At 38.1% G+C, this 20,816-nt stretch overlaps 1 protein-coding gene across 1 annotated transcript in view; it reads right to left on the bottom strand.

The window, feature by feature from the left end:
* The window catches only part of LOC106669909, a 153,882-nt gene that overhangs the window by 7,280 nt on the left and 125,786 nt on the right, over positions 1 to 20,816 (bottom strand). Inside the window, 37 exon segments of the mRNA XM_024227096.1 lie at positions 21 to 218; positions 469 to 678; positions 758 to 1,108; positions 1,173 to 1,373; positions 1,443 to 1,715; positions 1,789 to 2,106; positions 2,175 to 2,504; positions 2,956 to 3,285; positions 3,363 to 3,668; positions 3,731 to 4,033; positions 4,116 to 4,454; positions 4,834 to 5,148; positions 5,221 to 5,547; positions 5,609 to 5,932; positions 6,014 to 6,319; positions 6,391 to 6,696; positions 6,773 to 7,105; positions 7,182 to 7,496; positions 7,559 to 7,885; positions 7,971 to 8,294; positions 8,363 to 8,671; positions 8,741 to 9,046; positions 9,116 to 9,448; positions 9,535 to 9,846; positions 9,912 to 10,241; positions 10,320 to 10,643; positions 10,714 to 11,025; positions 11,101 to 11,406; positions 11,487 to 11,819; positions 11,892 to 12,206; positions 12,264 to 12,593; positions 13,257 to 13,583; positions 13,683 to 13,994; positions 14,072 to 14,377; positions 14,478 to 14,810; positions 14,890 to 15,201; positions 15,299 to 15,628. Of these exon segments, the coding sequence (XP_024082864.1) occupies positions 21 to 218; positions 469 to 678; positions 758 to 1,108; positions 1,173 to 1,373; positions 1,443 to 1,715; positions 1,789 to 2,106; positions 2,175 to 2,504; positions 2,956 to 3,285; positions 3,363 to 3,668; positions 3,731 to 4,033; positions 4,116 to 4,454; positions 4,834 to 5,148; positions 5,221 to 5,547; positions 5,609 to 5,932; positions 6,014 to 6,319; positions 6,391 to 6,696; positions 6,773 to 7,105; positions 7,182 to 7,496; positions 7,559 to 7,885; positions 7,971 to 8,294; positions 8,363 to 8,671; positions 8,741 to 9,046; positions 9,116 to 9,448; positions 9,535 to 9,846; positions 9,912 to 10,241; positions 10,320 to 10,643; positions 10,714 to 11,025; positions 11,101 to 11,406; positions 11,487 to 11,819; positions 11,892 to 12,206; positions 12,264 to 12,593; positions 13,257 to 13,583; positions 13,683 to 13,994; positions 14,072 to 14,377; positions 14,478 to 14,810; positions 14,890 to 15,201; positions 15,299 to 15,628 (11,466 nt within the window).

Below are 20,816 nucleotides of genomic sequence, written 5' to 3'. Positions count from 1 at the left end.
TTTTCTAATATAAAAAATACCTTTATAGCAGTTTACAAATGGATCTCCAACAAGGCCAGGTGGGCAGTTACACACTGCTTTATGGTTGGTTGGTTGACAAAGAGCATTTTTCGCACATGGGTTTGAAATGGAACATGCATTCGCACATACTCTGCTTACACAAGTTTCTGAGAGAGAACACTCAGAATCACTTGAGCAACCTGATTCAACAGGCGTAGCTGAAATGTTAATAATAGAAAATCAGTATAGATCAAAATACAACAAAAAACATTTTTTAATCAAATCTTAAAAAAAGGTGTGTTGCTGTTAGTACTATTTCAAAAAATGGATATAATAGGGTTAAAGTTATTGTTGTTTGCATTCTGCTAGAACCTGTAATCACAAATAATTTAATGATGATTATACAAATATGTGATATAAAATAAAAATAATCAATAATTGTTAGTGTAAATTTAATTGATGAAATACCTTGAGTACATTGAACATCAGCATCACCGACAAAACCTGGCAAGCATTGACAAGACATCGTTCTCAATGGTAATGTATCCACAACAGTACATTCTGCATTTTGGCCACATGGATTTGTTTCGATACAAGGATTTCTACATTCTCCTCCAAAACAAGCTAATTTACTAGCACAATCTGCATCCATTTTACATTGTGGACCACTAATGGGTGCTAAAGTGAAAAAAAAAATGATTAAATTATTAATTTCATGGAAAAAGTTTTAAAAATCAATTTATATATTTTAAATTACCTAAAGTACAGAGTTCATGGGGATTTCCAACATATCCTGGAGGACACTGGCAGCTTGGCTGGTGGTTATGGACCGTGCAGAGAGCACCGAGTGCACATTTGCAAGGATCTTGACAACGTAGCTCCTTACAAGCCAGATGTGAAGGGCATTCAGTATCACTTGTGCATTGTGGTCTTTCACATTTTACATGTGGATCACCTAAGAAACTTGTAGGACAGTAGCAGCGAGCTCTTCCTCCTTGGACTCTACACTCTGCGTTTACTCCACATTGTGTGTACTTGCAAGGGTTTACACACTGTTTGTTGACGCAGGCTTCTGTTGGTGGGCATTGTGAATCAGCACGGCATCCGACTGTAAAAAAGTTTGTTATCAATGTTAAAACATTTATTGGCAGTTGTAAATATTCCTGACTTACTATCGAAGCATTGCGACTGGGCATTTCCTGTAAGGCCTTCTCTGCATACACAAATTGGCCTGTGCATTTGTACTCTACATTCGGCATTGTATGCACAAACACTTGTTGTGGCTGCCTGACAAGGATCAGAACACAGTTGGTTTATACAAGCCTTGACATTTGGACACTCATTATCAGTTGTACATTCAGGTTTAGGCATTTCTATTACAATTAAAAATAAATTAATTAAAAAATATAAAGCGCATATTTATTTAAGTTTTAAAAACCCACCTTGTTGTTGGATATTACATTGAATTCGCGGCTCTCCAGTATAACCGGGAGGACAAGAACAAACTGCTTTATGATTAACTGCTTGACAAATGGCATTAAGCCCACATGCATCGATACACGGATCTCTACATTTTTGTGAGAAACACACTTTGTCCCTGGTACAGTCTTGATTGATAACACACTCAGGATAAATACAGGTAGCGATTCCATTAACTGCTCGGCACTGTCCATTTTGTCCACAAGGTGTTGGGTTGCATGGATCGTTAGGGGGAGCTAGATAAAAATGTTGAGAAAATATTATTCAAACTGCAGAGTTTTGGTTAAGAAAATGAAATAGAAATATAACCTGGTAGTTGTTTGCATTCGACAAACGGATCACCCTGCAGCTGAGGTGGACAAGAGCATATAGGGCTGTGGTTAACAACATGACATACAGCCATGTAACCACAAACTCCTGGGCAAGGGTCTACACACTTATTGTTAACACATGCCCGGTTTCGTGGACAGTCTGAACTTATTACACACTCTGGTCGGCAGCCACTGCTACTACTTGGGCTACCTTGGAATTCGGGCAAACACTCACAAATAGCTACTCCATTGAGTGCATTGCATCTTGTGTTTGGTCCACAAGGAGAAGGCCGACAAGGATCAGTAACAGCTGGTTCTAAAGGAAAAGTCGGATGTAAAAAGAAAACCCTTTAATGAGTTTTAAGAGAAATATATTTTTCTTACCTTCTCTTGGGATTGGTCGGCAAGCTGTGAATGCGTCTCCAGTGTAACCTGAAGGGCATGAACATATAGGGATGTGGTTCGAGACAGAACAAACTGCACCCAGACCACATGTGCCAGGGCATGGATCGGCACATTTGTTTTTGATACAAGCCTGACTCATTGGGCAATCAGAACTGACAACACACTCTGGCCTGCATCCATCGTACGGGTTGCCTTGGTACTCCGGAGAGCACTCACACACTCCGTATGTACCTTCCACTCTGCAGAAAGCGTTAGGTCCACACGGAGATGGCACACAAGGGTTTGTTGCTTCAGGTTTTGGTATTTTGACTGAAAACAAGAAATTGAAAATTTGTTAGATTTTTTTAATGTTGTAATATTAAACCTGCAAAATCTAATTATAATTGAACAACTATGAAATATTTGTTGTTTGTTTGTCAGTCATGCAAAATATGCTTAAAAAATAGTAAATTCAACATGTATAAAAAAAAACTTCATTGAAACACATGCATATTTTGAAAGTCATGCTTAAATTGGTTGCAACTTGCAAACAATCGTGTACACAAATAGTTCATAACAAACATTTGAATCACATGCATAGACAATAATAGTAAACAATATAAATAAAATACATGCATATCTTGTTTTCCTTTTTGGTTTACGGGCAGCTTTCTTCTTTCTTCTGCTCCTCATGAAGATAGCGATGATACGATCCAATAAAACAACAATCGCAACCCCTACACTTACTAATTTTAAGAAAAGAATGGGTAGTAATGCTTACTCGGTGTCAAAAAGCAGCTTGTAAACGGATCTCCAGTATATCCAGGAGGACAATAGCAATTCGGTGTATGGCTCACAACCCGGCACTCTGCATTGGAACCACATGATCCAGGACATGGATCTCTACAATGAAGGTTGATGCAGGCTAACTGAGAGGCACATTCAGAGTTTGAAACACATTCTGGTCTACAGCTTGGAGGATTGCCAATATAATCTTTCAAACATGAGCATGATGGTGCAGCACTATTAGATAGTCTACATTCAGAGTTGGGACCGCAAGGATTAGGTACACATGGATTAACAGGTATTACTGGATCTGCAGGTTTTTCAGCTAAGAAAATAAAAAATAAACGTAAAATATTGTTCTTGTGATGAAAGTAATTGTGATATGGTTGTGTGAGAGCTTACGAATTGGGTAGCATCGAAGGAACGGGTCACCGGTGTATTTTGTAGGACACTTGCAAATGGGATTGTGATTAATAACTCGGCATTCCGCATTTGCACCACAAGTTCCTGGGCATGGATCAACGCAATGGAGATTTAGGCAAGCCCTTGAAGGTGAACACTCTGAGCTGACAACACATTCCGGCCTACAAGACGGAGGAGTTCCTACATATCCTGGCAGGCAAGAACATGTCGCTTGATTGTTAAATTCTCTGCAAACACTATTTGGGCCACATGGTGAAGGTACACATGGTTTTGTAACTACAGGCGCTGTAAATTACGTTTTAAGAAGTTAGCGTTAAACGTATAAATTCTTGATACGGAGAATGTACCTTGAAATTGTTGGCATGATACAAATGGGTTTCCAGACATTCCATCAGGACAACGACAAATAGGAATATGATTTACAACTTCACATAAAGCGTTTTGACCACAGGTTCCAGGGCAAGGATTTGTACACTTGTTCTGAATACACGCTTTATCCCTTGGACATTCTGAATTCAATAAACATTCTGGTCTACATCCTACATACGGATCACCCTGATATTCAGGCAGGCAATTACAAACTCCATTAGAACACAATGCATTTGCTCCACATGGGGATGGATTACAAGGGTCTGTTTCAAGTGGAGGAGCTGAAATATTCATCAAAGCAATTATTAACACGAAATTTTATTTTATTTTAAATAAAAAAAACTATTTTGTTATTTATATTACGTGGTGGTGGAGGCATGGGATAACAATTTGTAAACGGATCTCCAGTATATCCATCTGGGCAAGTACACACTGGTATGTGGTTCAGTACATTACAGTTTGCACCGAGGCCACATGATCCTGGGCAAGGGTCTCTGCATTTTTCCCTAATGCAAGCTTTGTTCCTAGGGCAATCGGTATTTATTGTGCATTCAGGTCTGCAATTCGGGGGTGATCCCATATACTGTGGCAAACATGTACATGCAGGAGAACCACCATTATCTCTACATTGTGAAAACGGTCCACACGGTGATGGTAAACAAGGGTTCACATATGTCTCTTGCACAGGGGCTTTTGGAGGTGCTAAAAGTGATTTGAATAGATTAACAGACTACTTAATTAGATATTTGCAATTATTTTTTACATAATTCAGAATTTATTTGTTTATTTTGAACTATGTATTAACCACTTATTGGCTGATGAAAAATGATTCCATCAAACTACATGTAGTATTAATAAACAAGGAAGTCACAAAGATATATGGATAAAATAAATTACTGGCATAATTTAACTTTCAATAGGGATAAAGTTATTCAACATTAATTGTTGCTATACAATGGCTGATGTTAAAATTCATATACAAATGAAAAAATAAATCAACTATGCTAACGCATATATCTTAATCAGTGTACTTTCAATATAAATTAATCTTTTGAACACAAATATTAAATTTTGTCCTTACGAGGTATCGGACGACACTGTGAAAATGCATCTCCAGTGAATCCATTGCGACAACTACAGATGGGGCTGTGGTTTATAACTTGGCACTGCGCGTTGAATCCACAAGTTCCAGGGCAAGGGTCGACACATTTCTGGTTTACGCAAGATTTATCCGAGGGACATTCTGTATTTACAACACATTCTGGCTTACATCCAGGAGGGGTTCCCAGATAAGATGGCAAACATGAACATATTGCTTGATCTTTATTTACTCGACATTGACTGTTTGGCCCACATGGCGATGGCTTACATGGATTGACTGGAGCTGCTTGTACAACTGTCAAAAAAAATTATCAAGTTAACTACTAAATTAGGAATATATTCCCAAATATTTTGAATCGATTCTTACGTGGTGGTATAACGTTACAGTATCTAAAAGGATCTCCAGTGTAACCAGTGAAACATGTACAAGAAGGTAAGTGATTTATTACTTGACATAGAGCATTTTGACCACATGTACCAGGACAAGGATCTTGACACTTGTTTCTGATACAAGCCAGATTAGATTGACAGTCAGTGTTTAGAACACATTCAGGTCTACATCCATCATAAGGATTTCCTATGTACTCTGGTAAACAGGTACAAGAACCTGCACCATTTTGCTCCTTACAAACTGCATTTGCTCCACAGGGCGATGGTTGACAAGGAGTAGCCTTTTCCTCTGGTACAGGTGCAGCTAAAATTTGGAATCATGATAAAACTGGTAAATGATTTCCTAATTTCATGTTCCAACTTACATTGCTTTGCTGTACATTGTGAAAACGGATCACCAGTAAAACCTTCAATGCACAAGCATTGTGGAGTATGGCTGACAACCCGACAAATGGCATTAGACCCACAAGTCCCTGGACAAGGGTCTTTACATTTCTGATTGATGCAGGCTAAGTGGCTGGAGCATTCACTATTACTGACGCATTCAGGTCGACAATTTGGAGGAACACCTAAGAATTCTGGGAGACAGGAACAAGAAGGACTTGTGCCTGACACTTTACATTGAGAGTTCGGCCCACAAGGTGAAGGCTGACAAGGATTTGTTGGAACTTGAACCACTGGATCTTCCGCTACATAGTAGTGATAAAATTAATTACATTAATCTTACTGATTAAATTTAAAAAATAAAATAAAATAACAACTAGTCTTACAGATTGGATAACATCTTATAAATGGATCTCCAGTGAAACGAACTGGGCAACTGCAAATCGGATTATGATTGACCACTTCACAACGAGCACCGATGCCACATGTTCCAGGACATGGATCGCGACATTTTTGATTACTACAAGCTTCATTTCTTCCACAGTCTGAATTAACTACGCATTCTGGTCTACATGCAGGCGGTGAACCTTTAAATCCTACTAAACAAGAACAAACGGCCTGATTGTTAATAGGGCGACACTGACTGTAAGGTCCACACGGAGAGGGCTGACAAGGTTGCATTGGAACAGGCGCTAAAATAAATTATTTATATTTATATATCAGAAATAATACTTAAGTAATACAAGGAGAGGTTTTGCACTACCTTTGAAAGGTTGACACTGAGTAAATGGGTTTCCAGACATTCCGTCAGGACACCGGCACACAGGAATGTGATTTACCACTTCACAAATAGCACCCTGCCCACAGGTTCCTGGGCAAGGATCTGTGCATTTGTTTCTAATACAAGCTTTATCTCTTGGACAATCATTATTTAATACACATTCTGGTCTACATCCAACATATGGATCTCCTTGGTATTCTGGTAGACAAGTACATATGCCATTGTCACACTGAGCATTTGAACCACAAGGTGATGGATTACAAGGGTCTGTTTGCTGTGGTTCAACAGCTATAAGAAAGAAAAATTACCTCTGTTGACAATTCAAATAACATTTTTGAATAGCTAAATAAATAAAAAAACTCACAGGGTGGCTTAGGGAAGCAATTTGTAAATGGATCTCCAGTATAACCTTCTGGACAAACACAAACTGGAGTATGATTAATCACATTGCAGTTAGCTCCAGCACCACATGATCCTGGGCAAGGGTCTCTACATTTTTCCCTTATGCAAGCTTTATTACTTGGACATTCTGAATTTATGGAGCACTGAGGCCTACAGTTTGGTGGTGAGCCAACATATTCTGGAAGGCATATACATGAAGGACTTCCTCCTATATCCCGGCATTGAGAAAATGGCCCACAAGGTGAAGGAATGCATGGGTTTACATATTCTACTTTGACTGGTTCTGGTGGAGGTGCTAGAGAAGAAGATGAGTCCATAAATTTTACTAGTCTTAACTTTATTCATGTAATTCATTTAAAAGATTCTCTTACGTGGTATAGGTCTACACTGTGAAAATGGATCTCCAGTAAAGCCTTGGCGACATGAACATACTGGGCTGTGATTTATCACTCGGCATTCTGCGTTGTGACCACATGTACCAGGACAAGGGTCGACACATTTTTGATTAAGACAGGCTTTATTTGTAGGACATTCCATGCTAACAACACATTCAGGTCTACAGCCAGGAGGAGCTCCAACATAGTTTGGTAAACAAGAACAAATGGCTTGACCATTGTTGACTTTACATTGACTGTTTGGACCACAAGGGGAAGGATTACATGGGTCTATTGGGGCTTGTTGTGTTGCTAAAACATTAAAAACAAAATGTAGATAAACTTTTCACCAAATTCAAGCACAATATTCTTACGAGGTGGTATATTGTTGCAATATCTGAAAGGATCGCCAGTGAATCCAGGGAAGCATGTACAAAGGGGAAGATGATTAACAACCTGACATTCTGCATTTTGCCCACATGTCCCTGGGCACGGATCCAGACATTTATTCCTGATACATGCAAGATTGGAAGAGCAGTCGACATTTGTCACACATTCAGGTCTACATCCTTCATAAGGATTGCCAACATATTCAGGGAAACATGTGCAAGATCCTGCACCATTCTGTTCTCTACAAACAGCATTTGCTCCACAAGGAGATGGAGAACAAGGTGTGGGAATTTCTTGAGGCAAAGGTTCAGCTAAAATATTAAATATAAAAATGAAGTTAAAATAATCAATATTGTAAAATATAGTAATTTTTAAATAGAGAAAAGTAAGACTTACATTGTTTTAAAACACATTGTGAAAATGGATCACCAGTAAAACCTTCATTGCAAATACATTGTGGGACATGGCTTACTACTCTACACATAGCATTAGTTCCACAAGTTCCAGGGCATGGATCTTTACATTTCTGGTTTATACAAGCTAAATGACTGGAACATTCACTGTTAATAATACATTCTGGACGACAACCAGGAGGTACCCCCACAAAACCCTGTAAGCAGGAACATGATGGACTGTTTCCTGACTCTCTACATTGAGAATTAGGGCCACAAGGTGAAGGAACACAAGGATTTGTAGGCGTCTGTTGTAGAGGTGCTTCCACTATACAAAAAAGAAAGTGTTATGGCACTCAAATCAACTTGAAATCTAGTATTTAGAGTTTGGCTTACTTAATTGCTGGCATCTTACGAAAGGATCACCAGTATAACGATTTGGGCAGGAACATATTGGGTTATGATTAACTACCTCGCAACGTGCCCCAACACCACACGTTCCAACACAAGGGTTTTTACACTTCTGATTATTACAAGCTTCATCTCGACCACAGTCTGAATTGACAACACATTCAGGTCGACACGCTGGTGGTGATCCCTTGTATGTTGGTAAACATGAACAAACTGACTGACCATTTACAGGTCGGCATTGACTGTATGGACCACAAGGGGACGGTTGACATGGCAAATTAGTTTCTACTGGAGCTAAAACAGTATTGAGTGAACTTACCATAAATTCTTGCAAATAGATTTCAAATAATACTAGCTATTTACCTTGTTGTACTTGACACTGGATAAATGGATTACCGGACATTCCATCTGGACAACGACATATTGGAATATGATTAATGACTTCACAAACAGCACTTTGACCACAAGTTCCAGGACAAGGGTCTGTACATTTATTTCTGATACAAGCTCTGTTTGATGGGCACTCATTATTGAGAATACATTCAGGACGACATCCTGTGTAAGGATCACCTTGATATTCGGGTAAACATGTACAAATGCCATTATTACACTGAGCATTTGTTCCACAAGGAGATGGATTACAAGGATCAGTTTGTTGAGGTTCGACAGCTAAAATAAAGATATTTATTTCTAATATGATGTATGACCACTTTTATAAAAATTATGAGCGTAACTTACGTGGAGGTTTTACAAAACAATTAGTAAATGGATCTCCAGTATATCCTTCAGGGCAGGTACAAATTGGAATATGGTTTACAACACTGCATTGTGCTCCTGATCCACATGACCCTGGGCAAGGATCTCTACATTTCTCTCTTATGCAAGCTCTATTACTTGGACATTCTGCATTGATTGAACATTCCGGTCTACAGTTTGGAGGAGATCCAGTGTAATCTGATAAGCATGAACATGATGGAGATCCTCCGATGTCCCGACATTGAGAAAATGGACCACATGGGGACGGGACACATGGATTTACAAATACTGGTTTGACAGGTTCTGCGAGTGGTGCTATTAAAAAAAAAAAAAAAAAAATGAAATCTATATTTATTAACCTTTCAATTTGTTTTCTAAGGCTGAATCAAAGTATATCATACGTGGAATAGGTCGACACTGAGAAAATGGATCACCAGTGAATCTTACTTGGCAGCTACAGATAGGACTATGATTTATGACCTGGCACAAGGCATTACGGCCACATGTTCCAGGACAAGGATCTACACATTTTTGATTTACACAAGCCTTGTTAGAAGCACATTCAGAGCTGCCTGTGCATTCTGGTCTGCATCCAGGTGGTGAACCAACAAATTTCGGTAAACATGAACATATAGCTTGACCATTGTTTGTTTTACATTGGCTGTTGGGTCCACACGGAGATGGGTTGCATGGGTCAACAGGAGTTGCTTGTACTGTTAAAGATAAAGTTAAATAGGTTGATTTGATTCATAGTACTTCTAAATATGAAAGTCCTTACTTTGAGGTGGAATTACATTGCAAGATCTGAAAGGGTCACCAGTATAACCAGTATTGCATGTGCAAGTGGGCAAATGATTAACAACTTGGCAATTTGCATTTTGTCCACAAGTACCTGGACAAGGATCTTGACACTTATTTCTGATGCAAGCTCTGTTCTGAGGGCAGTCTGTGTTTAGAACACATTCTGGCCTACAGCCCTCATAGGGGTTTCCAACGTATTCCGGCAAGCATGTACACGATCCTGCCAAATTTTGCTCTTTGCATACAGCATTTGCTCCACAAGGAGATGGTGAGCATGGTGTTGGACGCTCTTGTGAAACAGGTTCCGCTGAAATTGAACTTACTTAAGTACTTTTGAACATTATATATATACTACAAAATTTTTTTATATTATGAACAGGCTTACATTGCTTAAGAGCACATTGAGAAAATGGATCTCCGGTATAACCCTCATTACAGAAGCACTGAGGAGTATGGCTCACAACTCGGCACATGGCATTAGCACCACAAGTGCCAGGACAGGGATCCTTACATTTTTGATTTATACAAGCCAAATGACTAGAGCATTCACCGTTACTAATACATTCTGGTCTACAATTAGGTGGAACACCTAAAAATCCAACTAAACAGGAACATGATGGACTATCTCCAGAAGCACGGCATTGAGAATTGGGTCCACAAGGAGAAGGAACACATGGATTTTGAGGTGCTTGTTGAATTGGTGCTTCAGCTGAGAATGGATAAATATTAGGTGAATTTGCGTTTCTTTAGACTTTTAACGTTCATGTATATAAACTTACGCATAGGAAGACAACGTGTAAATGGATCCCCTGTAAAGCGAACTGGGCAGCTACATATAGGATTATGATTAATAACTTCACATTTTGCTTGAATTCCACAAGTTCCGATACATGGATTTCTACATTTTTGATTATTACAGGCTTCATTTCGACCACAATCTGAGTTAACCACACATTCTGGACGACATGCTGGTGGAGAACCTTTGTAGCCTGCTAAACAGGAACAGACAGATTGCCCATTAACAGGCCTACATTGGCTATAGGACCCACAGGGTGAAGGTTGGCATGGTTGTTGTACTTCAACAGGAGCAGCTAAAAAGCCATTCATTTTATGAACAATAAACTCTTTAAACAGATAATTTGAATATGATTGGGAATATAATGTACCTGCTACAGTTTGACACTGTATAAATGGATTGCCTGACATTCTTTCTGGGCACCGACAAATTGGAATATGATTTATAACTTCACAAATAGCACCCTGCCCACACGTTCCTGGGCAAGGATCTGTGCATTTGTTTCTAATACAAGCTTTATCTCTTGGACAATCATTATTTAATACACATTCAGGTCTACATCCAGCATATGGATCTCCTTGGAATTCAAGTAGGCATGTACATAAGCCATTGTTACACTGAGCATTTGAACCACAAGGTGATGGATTACAAGGATCAGTTTGTTGTGGCTCAACAGCTAAAAATAAATTTATATTTTTTGAAGATTGCTACAAAAACATATATTTATGTTGCAAATGAAAGTAAGTATTAACATACGTGGTGGTTTTGGTTGACAATTAGTAAACGGGTCACCAGTGAATCCCTCAGGGCATGTGCATGTGGGTGTGTGATTTATTACACGGCACTGTGCATTAAAACCACAAGATCCTGGGCAAGGATCCCTGCATTTTTCATTCATACACGCTTTGTTGCTTGGACAATCAGAGTTGACAGAACATTCTGGCCGACAATTGGGAGGTGCGCCAAAGTAATTTGGTAAGCAAGAACAAGATGGTGTACCTCCAACATCCCTACATTGAGAAAATGGACCACAAGGAGATGGTACACATGGGTTAATGTACATCTGTTGTACTGGAGGTGGTGATGGAGCTATTTAAAAAAATTAGCAAATTCAATAATTTTTTAATGTAAATACAATCGATGAAAATAAATGTAGCTTACGCAGTACAGGTCGACACTGTGAAAATGGATCACCAGTAAAACTTGGTCTACAGCTACAAATTGGGCTATGATTTATGACTTGACATAATGCGTTATGACCACATGTTCCAGGACAAGGATCTACACATTTTTGATTGACACAAGCTTTGTTCGATGCACATTCAGAGCTAACAACACATTCTGGTCTGCACCCAGGTGGAGTTCCTGTATAGTTTGGTAGACAAGAGCATATAGCTTGTCCATTGTTAACTCTACACTGACTGTTTGGTCCACAAGGCGATGGGACGCAAGGGTCAACTGGGCTTTCTTGAGGTGCTGTTAACAATAAAACTTTAAGTAATTGGAGTCAATTTTTGGCATACGACATCTTACCCTGAATGGGAATTGTATTGCAGAACCGGAATGGATCTCCAGTGTATCCTTGAAGGCAGGTACAAGTTGGTAAATGATTAACAACATGACACTCTGCATTCTGTCCACAAGTCCCAGGGCAAGGATCTTGACATTTATTTCTTATACAAGCCTTCGAAGCAGAGCAGTCTGTGTTGATAACACATTCTGGTCTGCAGCCTTCATAAGGATTGCCAATATATTCGGGAAGACAAGAACAAGATCCAGCCCCATTCTGTTCTTTGCACACAGCATTTGCACCACAAGGTGAAGGTTTGCAGGGTGTTGGGCGCTCTTGAGGATATTGTTCAGCTGTAAGGACAAAATCCAAGGTGAGCTTTGCATTGTATTTTTTAACAGTTCAGTTTGAACATGATACGTTAGGATGTGAGATTTCGTTAATTAAATGTGCTATATTTATTTGCACCAACTAAATTTTAATTTTACAAAACAAGTGTAATATAATATTCATAAGTATTCTTCTGCTTTAGTTCTCTTTCTAAATAACTTTTAAGTGAAAAGTCAGATAAACAAAAACAGGATTATTTAACTACATTTACTTTCAAGATGGATTGTCAATAAAGGAATACACATAAATAAGAAGAAAATGAAGATTGTTGTCAGTCTCAAGACAAATAAACAGGTAATCAAAGGGCAAGCCCAATTTTATATAAATAATTTTCTTATTAATTTAGAAATTATAAGATAATTGTGTGTGTGTATGTTTGTTTGTGTGTGTGTGTGTGTGTGTGTATACGTGGATATAATTTAAGGGTAGTAACTACTAGGTAAATGTAATGGAGAGCACAATTTTCGTAAAAGCACAGATTTGCCGGGAAAATATTTTAATAAAAAAATGAACATGACTGTCCTAAATTAAACAAAATGCTTTCTCTTTATCTAGGTCTAACAACAACTAAAACACGAACAACCGAGGAATTCGAAACATAAAAAACAATGAAAAGAAAAACTCACATTGTCGGATGACACACTGTGAAAACGGATCACCGGTATATCCTTCAGGGCACAGGCACTGGGGCGTGTGGCTGACAACTCTGCATATCGCGTTTGTACCACACGTTCCTGGGCATGGGTCTTTGCATTTCTGGTTGATGCAAGCGAGATGGCTGGAACACTCGCTGTTACTGACACACTCGGGCCGGCAGTTCGGAGGGACGCCCAAAAACCCGGCCAGACACGAACAAGACGGACTATCTCCAGAGACTTTGCATTGCGAGTTCGGACCACAGGGGGAAGGCAGACATGGATTGACAGGCGTCTGTTGTACTAAAGGCGTTTCAGCTGTCGGGAAAATAAATGAAAGCTTTAACAAACAGAGACAAGAAAAGACGAAAGAAGAATTCTCCTTGTAAATGGTACGATTCTAAATGGATATCTTACGGGTCAAATGACATCTGACAAACGGGTCTCCAGTGTAACGTGGCGGGCAACTGCATATAGGATTGTGATTGATGACTTCACATCTCGCTCCTACACCGCAAGTGCCAGGACAAGGGTCTCTGCATTTTTGATTGTTACACCCTTCGTTCCTTCCGCAGTCCGAATTGACAACGCACTCAGGCCTACAAGTAGGTGGCATCCCTTTGTATCCGGGTAAACAAGAGCAGACCGACTGCCCGTTCAATGGACGGCATTGACTGTTAGGTCCACAAGGTGACGGTTGACACGGGAACGATTCGACAACAGGAGAAGCTGTAAAATCAACTGTTGAATTGGCAGGAAATATTTTTATGCAATATCTTCAACGGTTAACATTTTCAAAAACTGACCGACGACTGGCCTGCACTGTATAAATGCATTGCCTGATGTCCCTGGTGGGCAGACGCAGGTGGGAATGTGGTTAAGCACTTCACACTGAGCATCCTGACCGCACGTGCCAGGGCAAGGGTCGACACATTTATTCCTAATGCACGCTTTATTCCGAGGGCAATCGTTGTTCAAAACGCATTCAGGGCGGCATCCTCTGTAAGGATCTCCTTGATACTCTTCTCTACATGTGCATTCACCGTCGTTACAATCAGCATTAGGACCACATGGTGAAGGGTTGCAGGGATCGGCGGCTTGCGGTTCGACAGCTGCAAGAAAGAAAAAGAAAAAAAACCAACAAACGTAGTAGAGGCGGTGGCCAAATTGGCTCTAAGGACAGACTATTGAGTAAAAAGAGTACGTATTTACTTGGTGGCTTGGGGAAGCAATTTGTGAACGGATCTCCAGTGTAGCCTTCTGGGCAAAGGCAAATAGGTGTGTGATTTATCACATTGCATTGTGCTCCTATACCGCATGATCCAGGACAAGGGTCTCTACACTTCTCCCTCATACAAGCTCTGTTACTCGGACATTCAGCATTTATTGTGCATTCCGGTCTACAGTTCGGTGGCGCTCCAGTATATTCCGTTAAACAGGTACAAGAAGGTGACCCTCCTATATCCCTGCATTGTGAATAAGGACCACAAGGCGATGGGACACATGGGTTAACTGGTACCGGAGCGGCTTGGGGCGGTGGTGGTGCTAAAAGAGTACAGACAATACCATCATAAAATCGCACGGAAAGTGTTGCTTGATATTCCGTCATTTTTAATCGGCTTACGTGGTATCGGGTGGCACCGGGTGAACGGATCTCCAGTGTAACGTTGTCTACAGCTGCAAATAGGGCTGTGATTGACAACATGGCATTCTGCGTTTTGACCGCACGTCCCTGGACAGGGATCGACACACTTCTGATTGACACAGGCTCGATTTGACTGGCATTCCGTGCTGACAACACACTCCGGCCTACAACCCGGTGGCGAGCCAACGTAGTTTGGAAGACATGAACAAGTCGCCTGCCCGTTGTTAACTCTACACTGACTGTTCGGACCGCATGGTGATGGCGAGCATGGGTCAACGGGAGCAGCTTCCACTATCCGGGTGAGAGTCGAAGATATTAATTATCATGAACAGTAAAAAACAAAACAAAAAAAGAAAAGAAGAAGAGGTGAGATGGGGTACAAGCTTACCCTGTGGGGGTATTAAATTGCAGAATCTAAACGGATCTCCAGTGTAACCGTTGTGACAGGTGCACAACGGTAAATGGTTGACAACTTGGCATTCCGCATTTTGGCCACATGTACCAGGGCACGGATCGGTGCACTTGTTTCTGATGCATGCTCGAGTCGACGGACAATCAGTGTTCAAAACACATTCTGGCCTACAGCCTTCGTAAGGATTACCAACGTATTCCGGCAAGCACGTGCAAGAACCAGCTCCGTTCTGTTCTCTGCAAACAGCATTAGCACCGCACGGTGAAGGTTGACAGGGTGTCGGCTTTTCTTGTGGGATCGGTTCAGCTGTGAAAATGACTTTTTGTTTATACTCCTGGACAACAAACGGCAATCGTTATTAAGCTAACAGCCATTCTTACATTGTCGGACGACACACTGTGAAAACGGATCACCGGTATATCCTTCAGGGCACAGGCACTATTAGTTATTTTGTTGGAACAACAATTTTGTATCATCCTCTAGTCCTTGCAATTTTTAGGGACATATTATGTCTGATATTTAGATTTTTTGTTGTTCGTTTTTCTGGAAAATGTTGATCTGTTATTGAATGATACTGCTAATTTTTATCAGAAACAAATATTCTTTAGTTGCAAAGTTCAAATGGAAGTTTTCATTTTTCTCAGAAGATCTTTATTTTTAATTGCATTAGTTTTTCTTAAATGCAATATCCTTTAAATGTCCTTCAATGCAGTAAATCACTCTTTTAGATGTGTTTGTAGGCATACAAGCAGTATTGAACATTTTTATAATATCAATATTGGTAGAGCAATTATTCATTTATTTATCATGTGCTCTGATTCATCATGGTAATGATTTAAGAGAGCATTCTTTGATCTAAGTAACATCATCATATAAGTGCAGTATTTTCCCAACCTGACCTTTCAATGCTGATGTCTGTTGACTTATAGTTTACCTAACTCTTCCACTTTCACAATTCATCACCTAATTCATACAGATTTTTATCAACAATCCTTTTTGTCTTAACAAGTACAATGTGTACAATGAATATTTTCTTTGCCAAGAAAATATGTGACGAAATTAATAAGAGCCATCATCACTTACTCATATTTACTACATTTTGAATGAGATGGTTTATTGGAATAGAAAGTAAACAGTTTTTACAAAGTGGTTTACTTGCTGATTGTCATGACTTGATCATAAGCCTTTTCTTAAGAAAGTTCTATGAAAGAGTCTTTCTTCATCTGGCCATCGTGACCCTCCTTATAATTTTTCTGTGATCAGAGTAGTACAAAATCTAAGCCTTTTAATTTGGATTTATTGATTCCATTTTTACAAATGCTACAGAAGAGGCATGATTCCATTTAATAAAAAATACGTTGAAACCATAATAAATGACAGTGTGATTCATATTAACCTGAAGGGAAGAATTTCATCACAAATCTCCATTATTCTCAGCAATGCAGGTATGAGAAATTTCCTGGAGAAGGAAAATATCAAATAAAGATGCCACATATCCACAACACTGTGAAATGTTTCAGCGAAAAAAATGAACCATTTTCGTAAGTCAGTTTACATATTGACCATTATTGTCCAGAAAGAAGCCTAAATGAACCGTTGTGTTCATTAAATACCACAGAATGCTGAGCCAATCATTACTTATTTAAATTCCTTCGTCAAGTATTTTGGTGGTTAAGGATTTTTATGATTATCTACACGCATTGAATGTATATCAACTATCTGCCACGCGAGTAGGTACAAAAAACAAATTCTCGCCTCTTGATTTGATCCTTCTCAGCAACTTCACAAGAGGGCTGATTTCAATAAACAAAAAATATACTTCAAAATTTAATGTTTAATGACCTCCTTGTACTATACTGTTTTTTGACACTGTCAATGACTGCCTTCCTTATTGATCTTTTCACTGCCAATAACTTTTATTAAAACAAAATGTAATTCTTCAAACAGTAGGATATACTGTCCAACAGTTGCTTCAGATGGCAACTAAATGAAGAGCATTTCAACTGATGCAGGGTCAGTCCAATAGGGAACTATTGTGGCCAAATGGTTTGGGCATCTGACTTGTATTTGCCAAGTTGGTTCTGGGTTCAAATCCTGGCAAAGCTCAAAGATTTTTAATTTAAATTAGTATGAAACGTATTGTAAAGTGGTTTGACACCTTGTCTCCACCTAATAATCCAAGGGTTATTGGACATATGATGGGAATTACTTTACTTTTTAATTATTGTTCTCATAAGTATATCAGGTTTGAGTATGTTTCCTGATGATGGAAATATGTGGCAAAATTATATCAAAAAACATGCCATATAAATCCACACACTTTGGGAACATTTCAAAACTGATCGTTACAAAAATATAAAGTATCGGATTGGCCAGTTCTTTAATTATTTTTTATAAATAAGTCCAGAGAAACTGCCTAAATGGGGATCATGGAAGACCACAGAATACTGTATTGATTATGACCGACTGATTTTTTCTGTTAAATTCTTCACTCTAGTTTGATTAAGGGTGGTTAGGGATTTTTATGAGTATCAACCCAAATAAAACAATATTCAATACTAGAATAACTGATAAAATGTATACGAAAATTCTAGACCTCTTAATTTAGATAAATGGAAAATCTTCCTTAGCAACAGTTCACTAGATTCCTACTTTCATCCAAATGAAAAACAGCGAAACCGAAATATTTATTGACCTAATGAGAAAGCATTTTGTTTCATTTTACTGTTATTTTTTCAATAACAATGACCAGTAAATCATGTTGAAAACGATGAAATCAACGACTATATGAACTTCACAGACAAAAACCAAACAACCTTCTAAACTTTAGGTCCAAACTCTGGCCAATTGAACACAGTATCATGCAACATGCAAATATGTATGTATATGTATATAATTACAGCAATATTAATCTTTTTTTTAAAAGAATTTTTGCATTTGTTTTTATCTAAATCAAATTTTATTAAAAAAAGATAGTTTTAAAAATTGGTAAGTAAATTTTTGTGATTATTTCAAAAAGATTTTCACAAAACAATTATGTGTCAATAAATTTTTTTAAAGTGTGGGTAGGAATAAAACTTGTTCAATAAGTTTTTAATAATTTAATACTCAAGGGTAATAGAAAACTTCTATTTTAAAAATTATACTTGGTTGATTGCTATTTAATTTAATTAATATATTATTTTTTAAGTCAGTTTATTTAAATTATATAATTACAACTGTTTGCTGTGATCAGTGGCGAAAATTTTAGACCAAGAAATAAACCTAATCAACGGTGAAAACTCGGCGGAGGAACAAACTTACCTTTTGGTTCCTCAAATCATGCAAAATTACACTTTTTTACAAGACAGACTGTACAACATATATTACAAAAACGTGCTGACATGCTAGAAGAGAGCCACGGCCACTCTCAAGACCTTATTTATTCTGGTCTATGCTTTAACTTGAACCAGATACTCTAGTCAAGTAAGGGGGGGTGGTGGAAAATCTGTGCCTTTTTAATGTGCTTTGTGCTCTGTGCTCGAAGGATATCCTCGTTGATTCGTTTATGTATCGGTAATACAATAAATAAAGTCACTTCAAGTAAACATTTTGAATGCTTAAATGGAAAACGTATGTGTATTTTGATTAATAAATTTGCTATTTAACTAGGTCAATATTGTAATTTAGATTTTTTTTTGTAGATAGACAAATTGAAAAGTTTACAAGAAGTGACATATTTTACAAACTTAATAATTATTTACATTAAAATAGAAATTGATTAAAAAAATAGAATTTATTACAACTGAAACAGAAAAACTTGGAAAAATTAAATTGATGAGAGCATTGTTTTTTTATTAATTTATTTTCTAAAAACTTCTTAGCTAAGATAGCTGGTTTATAAGGCTAGCAAATTATTGCCCAATGTTTTCATTATTATTTCTAGAGCACAGCACTACTGAATTAAATTGTTTGAAGCTACTTCTTTCCCAGTAGCAAAATAAGCAAATACTGTATATAATGTTAGGAGCTACTACTCATTTGAATGTTTTGATTCAAAAATTTGAATTTAAACTATATTTTGCTAAAGCACTACAGCGAAAAGCTAATTTTTACTCTTACTTGTTTAATATGATTTAAAATTGATTGATTAATCGGGAATCATTGTTAACTCCAACTTTATTAATTTGTTAAGTTCTGGCGATGATTAATTTTTTATAGTTATATTGTTCTGACTATTGTTTAGTATTCAGATTATTTTTTCACTAAGTTCACACAAAACTGTGATAAGGCAAATATACTGTTTTCATTGGGAGTGGTCAAAGTCTGGAAACTTAGTAGTCAACTCTATTCAGTATTGCGAACTTAAGGGCAATTTGTACATTCAACTGAACGGTATGAGTTTATAACTTAGGCATAAATATACATGTTTATAAATAATTTGAAAAATATTTGATCCATTCGGCCTTAGCCTATGACACAATTAGAATGTCACTAAGAGGTTTGGGTCAGTTATACTTTATAATTATAAAAACATTATTAGAAATAATCACTTGAATCACTGGATTTGTAATCAGGTGTAAGGCTGCATCAGTGAGAACTAACCATTGTCAGGGACATTGCAAAGATTAGGCTTTTATTTTATGCCTTTACTTCGTTTTAGTGAGGTTTATTCTTGAGGTCTTCTAATAAAGACGCTTAGCATTTTACTATCTACAATGGTAGCTTTATGACACAAGGTTAAATGCTGCAATGTGTCTAAACTTCCATGTTTTTATAACTCATGGTTTTTTTTAAAATGAATTACTTAGGTAAAAGTCTTTTTTACCTAATTAAGGATTAATTAATATAGCCTGTGGGAGGTTGACACACAGACACTTACTTTAGGTAAAAGCCCGCCCAGCTAGTTGAGGGGTGGTATTCCTTGGCTCATGTACAGAGCATGTGCAAATGTCACCTGATATGAATTGTGTTTGAGCACAACTGCGAGTATCTGGGTCCCCTGTTCCGATTTTTGGAAGAAACAGGGTTATTTTTTTGTATATAGTACTGATAGCTTTGAGTACCTAGCGTGTGTTAAGATCAATCGACCCTCCATTAGGTCAGTTGCATAATATGGGTAGAGGTAATCGAGTACTCCCCCGTCCTAATTGAATGAACGGTATGTAAATAGGAGAGAATGTATTTAAGAATGAATATAAGTGTGAACTGGTTTGGAACTGGTCGGATGGTGAATTGACAGCATCCGGAGCCCATCCCCGGTGGCTGAATGGATAAGACCGAGGTCTGCCTCTGAACTGCCTTCACCCGGGGTGGGTGATTCTTGAGGCCTGCTGGCAATTCATTTTAAAATTGCAAGAGCTAGAATTGCCAGTGCTCGATAGGTTCATTGTGCAGATTTGAGGTTATGCAAATCCAAAACCAAATTTGTCTTTTTCAAGAGTGTTTGCTGGTAATTCTTTCATGTCATGGGATCAATTCACATTTTTTCATGGAATTTTATGTTTACGCTATA

Source organism: Cimex lectularius, unplaced genomic scaffold (assembly GCF_000648675.2).
Source record: "Cimex lectularius strain Harlan isolate CLEC.00 unplaced genomic scaffold, Clec_2.1 scaffold146, whole genome shotgun sequence".
In the NCBI taxonomy this organism is placed as follows: domain Eukaryota; kingdom Metazoa; phylum Arthropoda; class Insecta; order Hemiptera; family Cimicidae; genus Cimex; species Cimex lectularius.
Note: the sequence above shows the minus strand (reverse complement) of the source record. Positions and strands in the feature narration are given on the sequence as shown.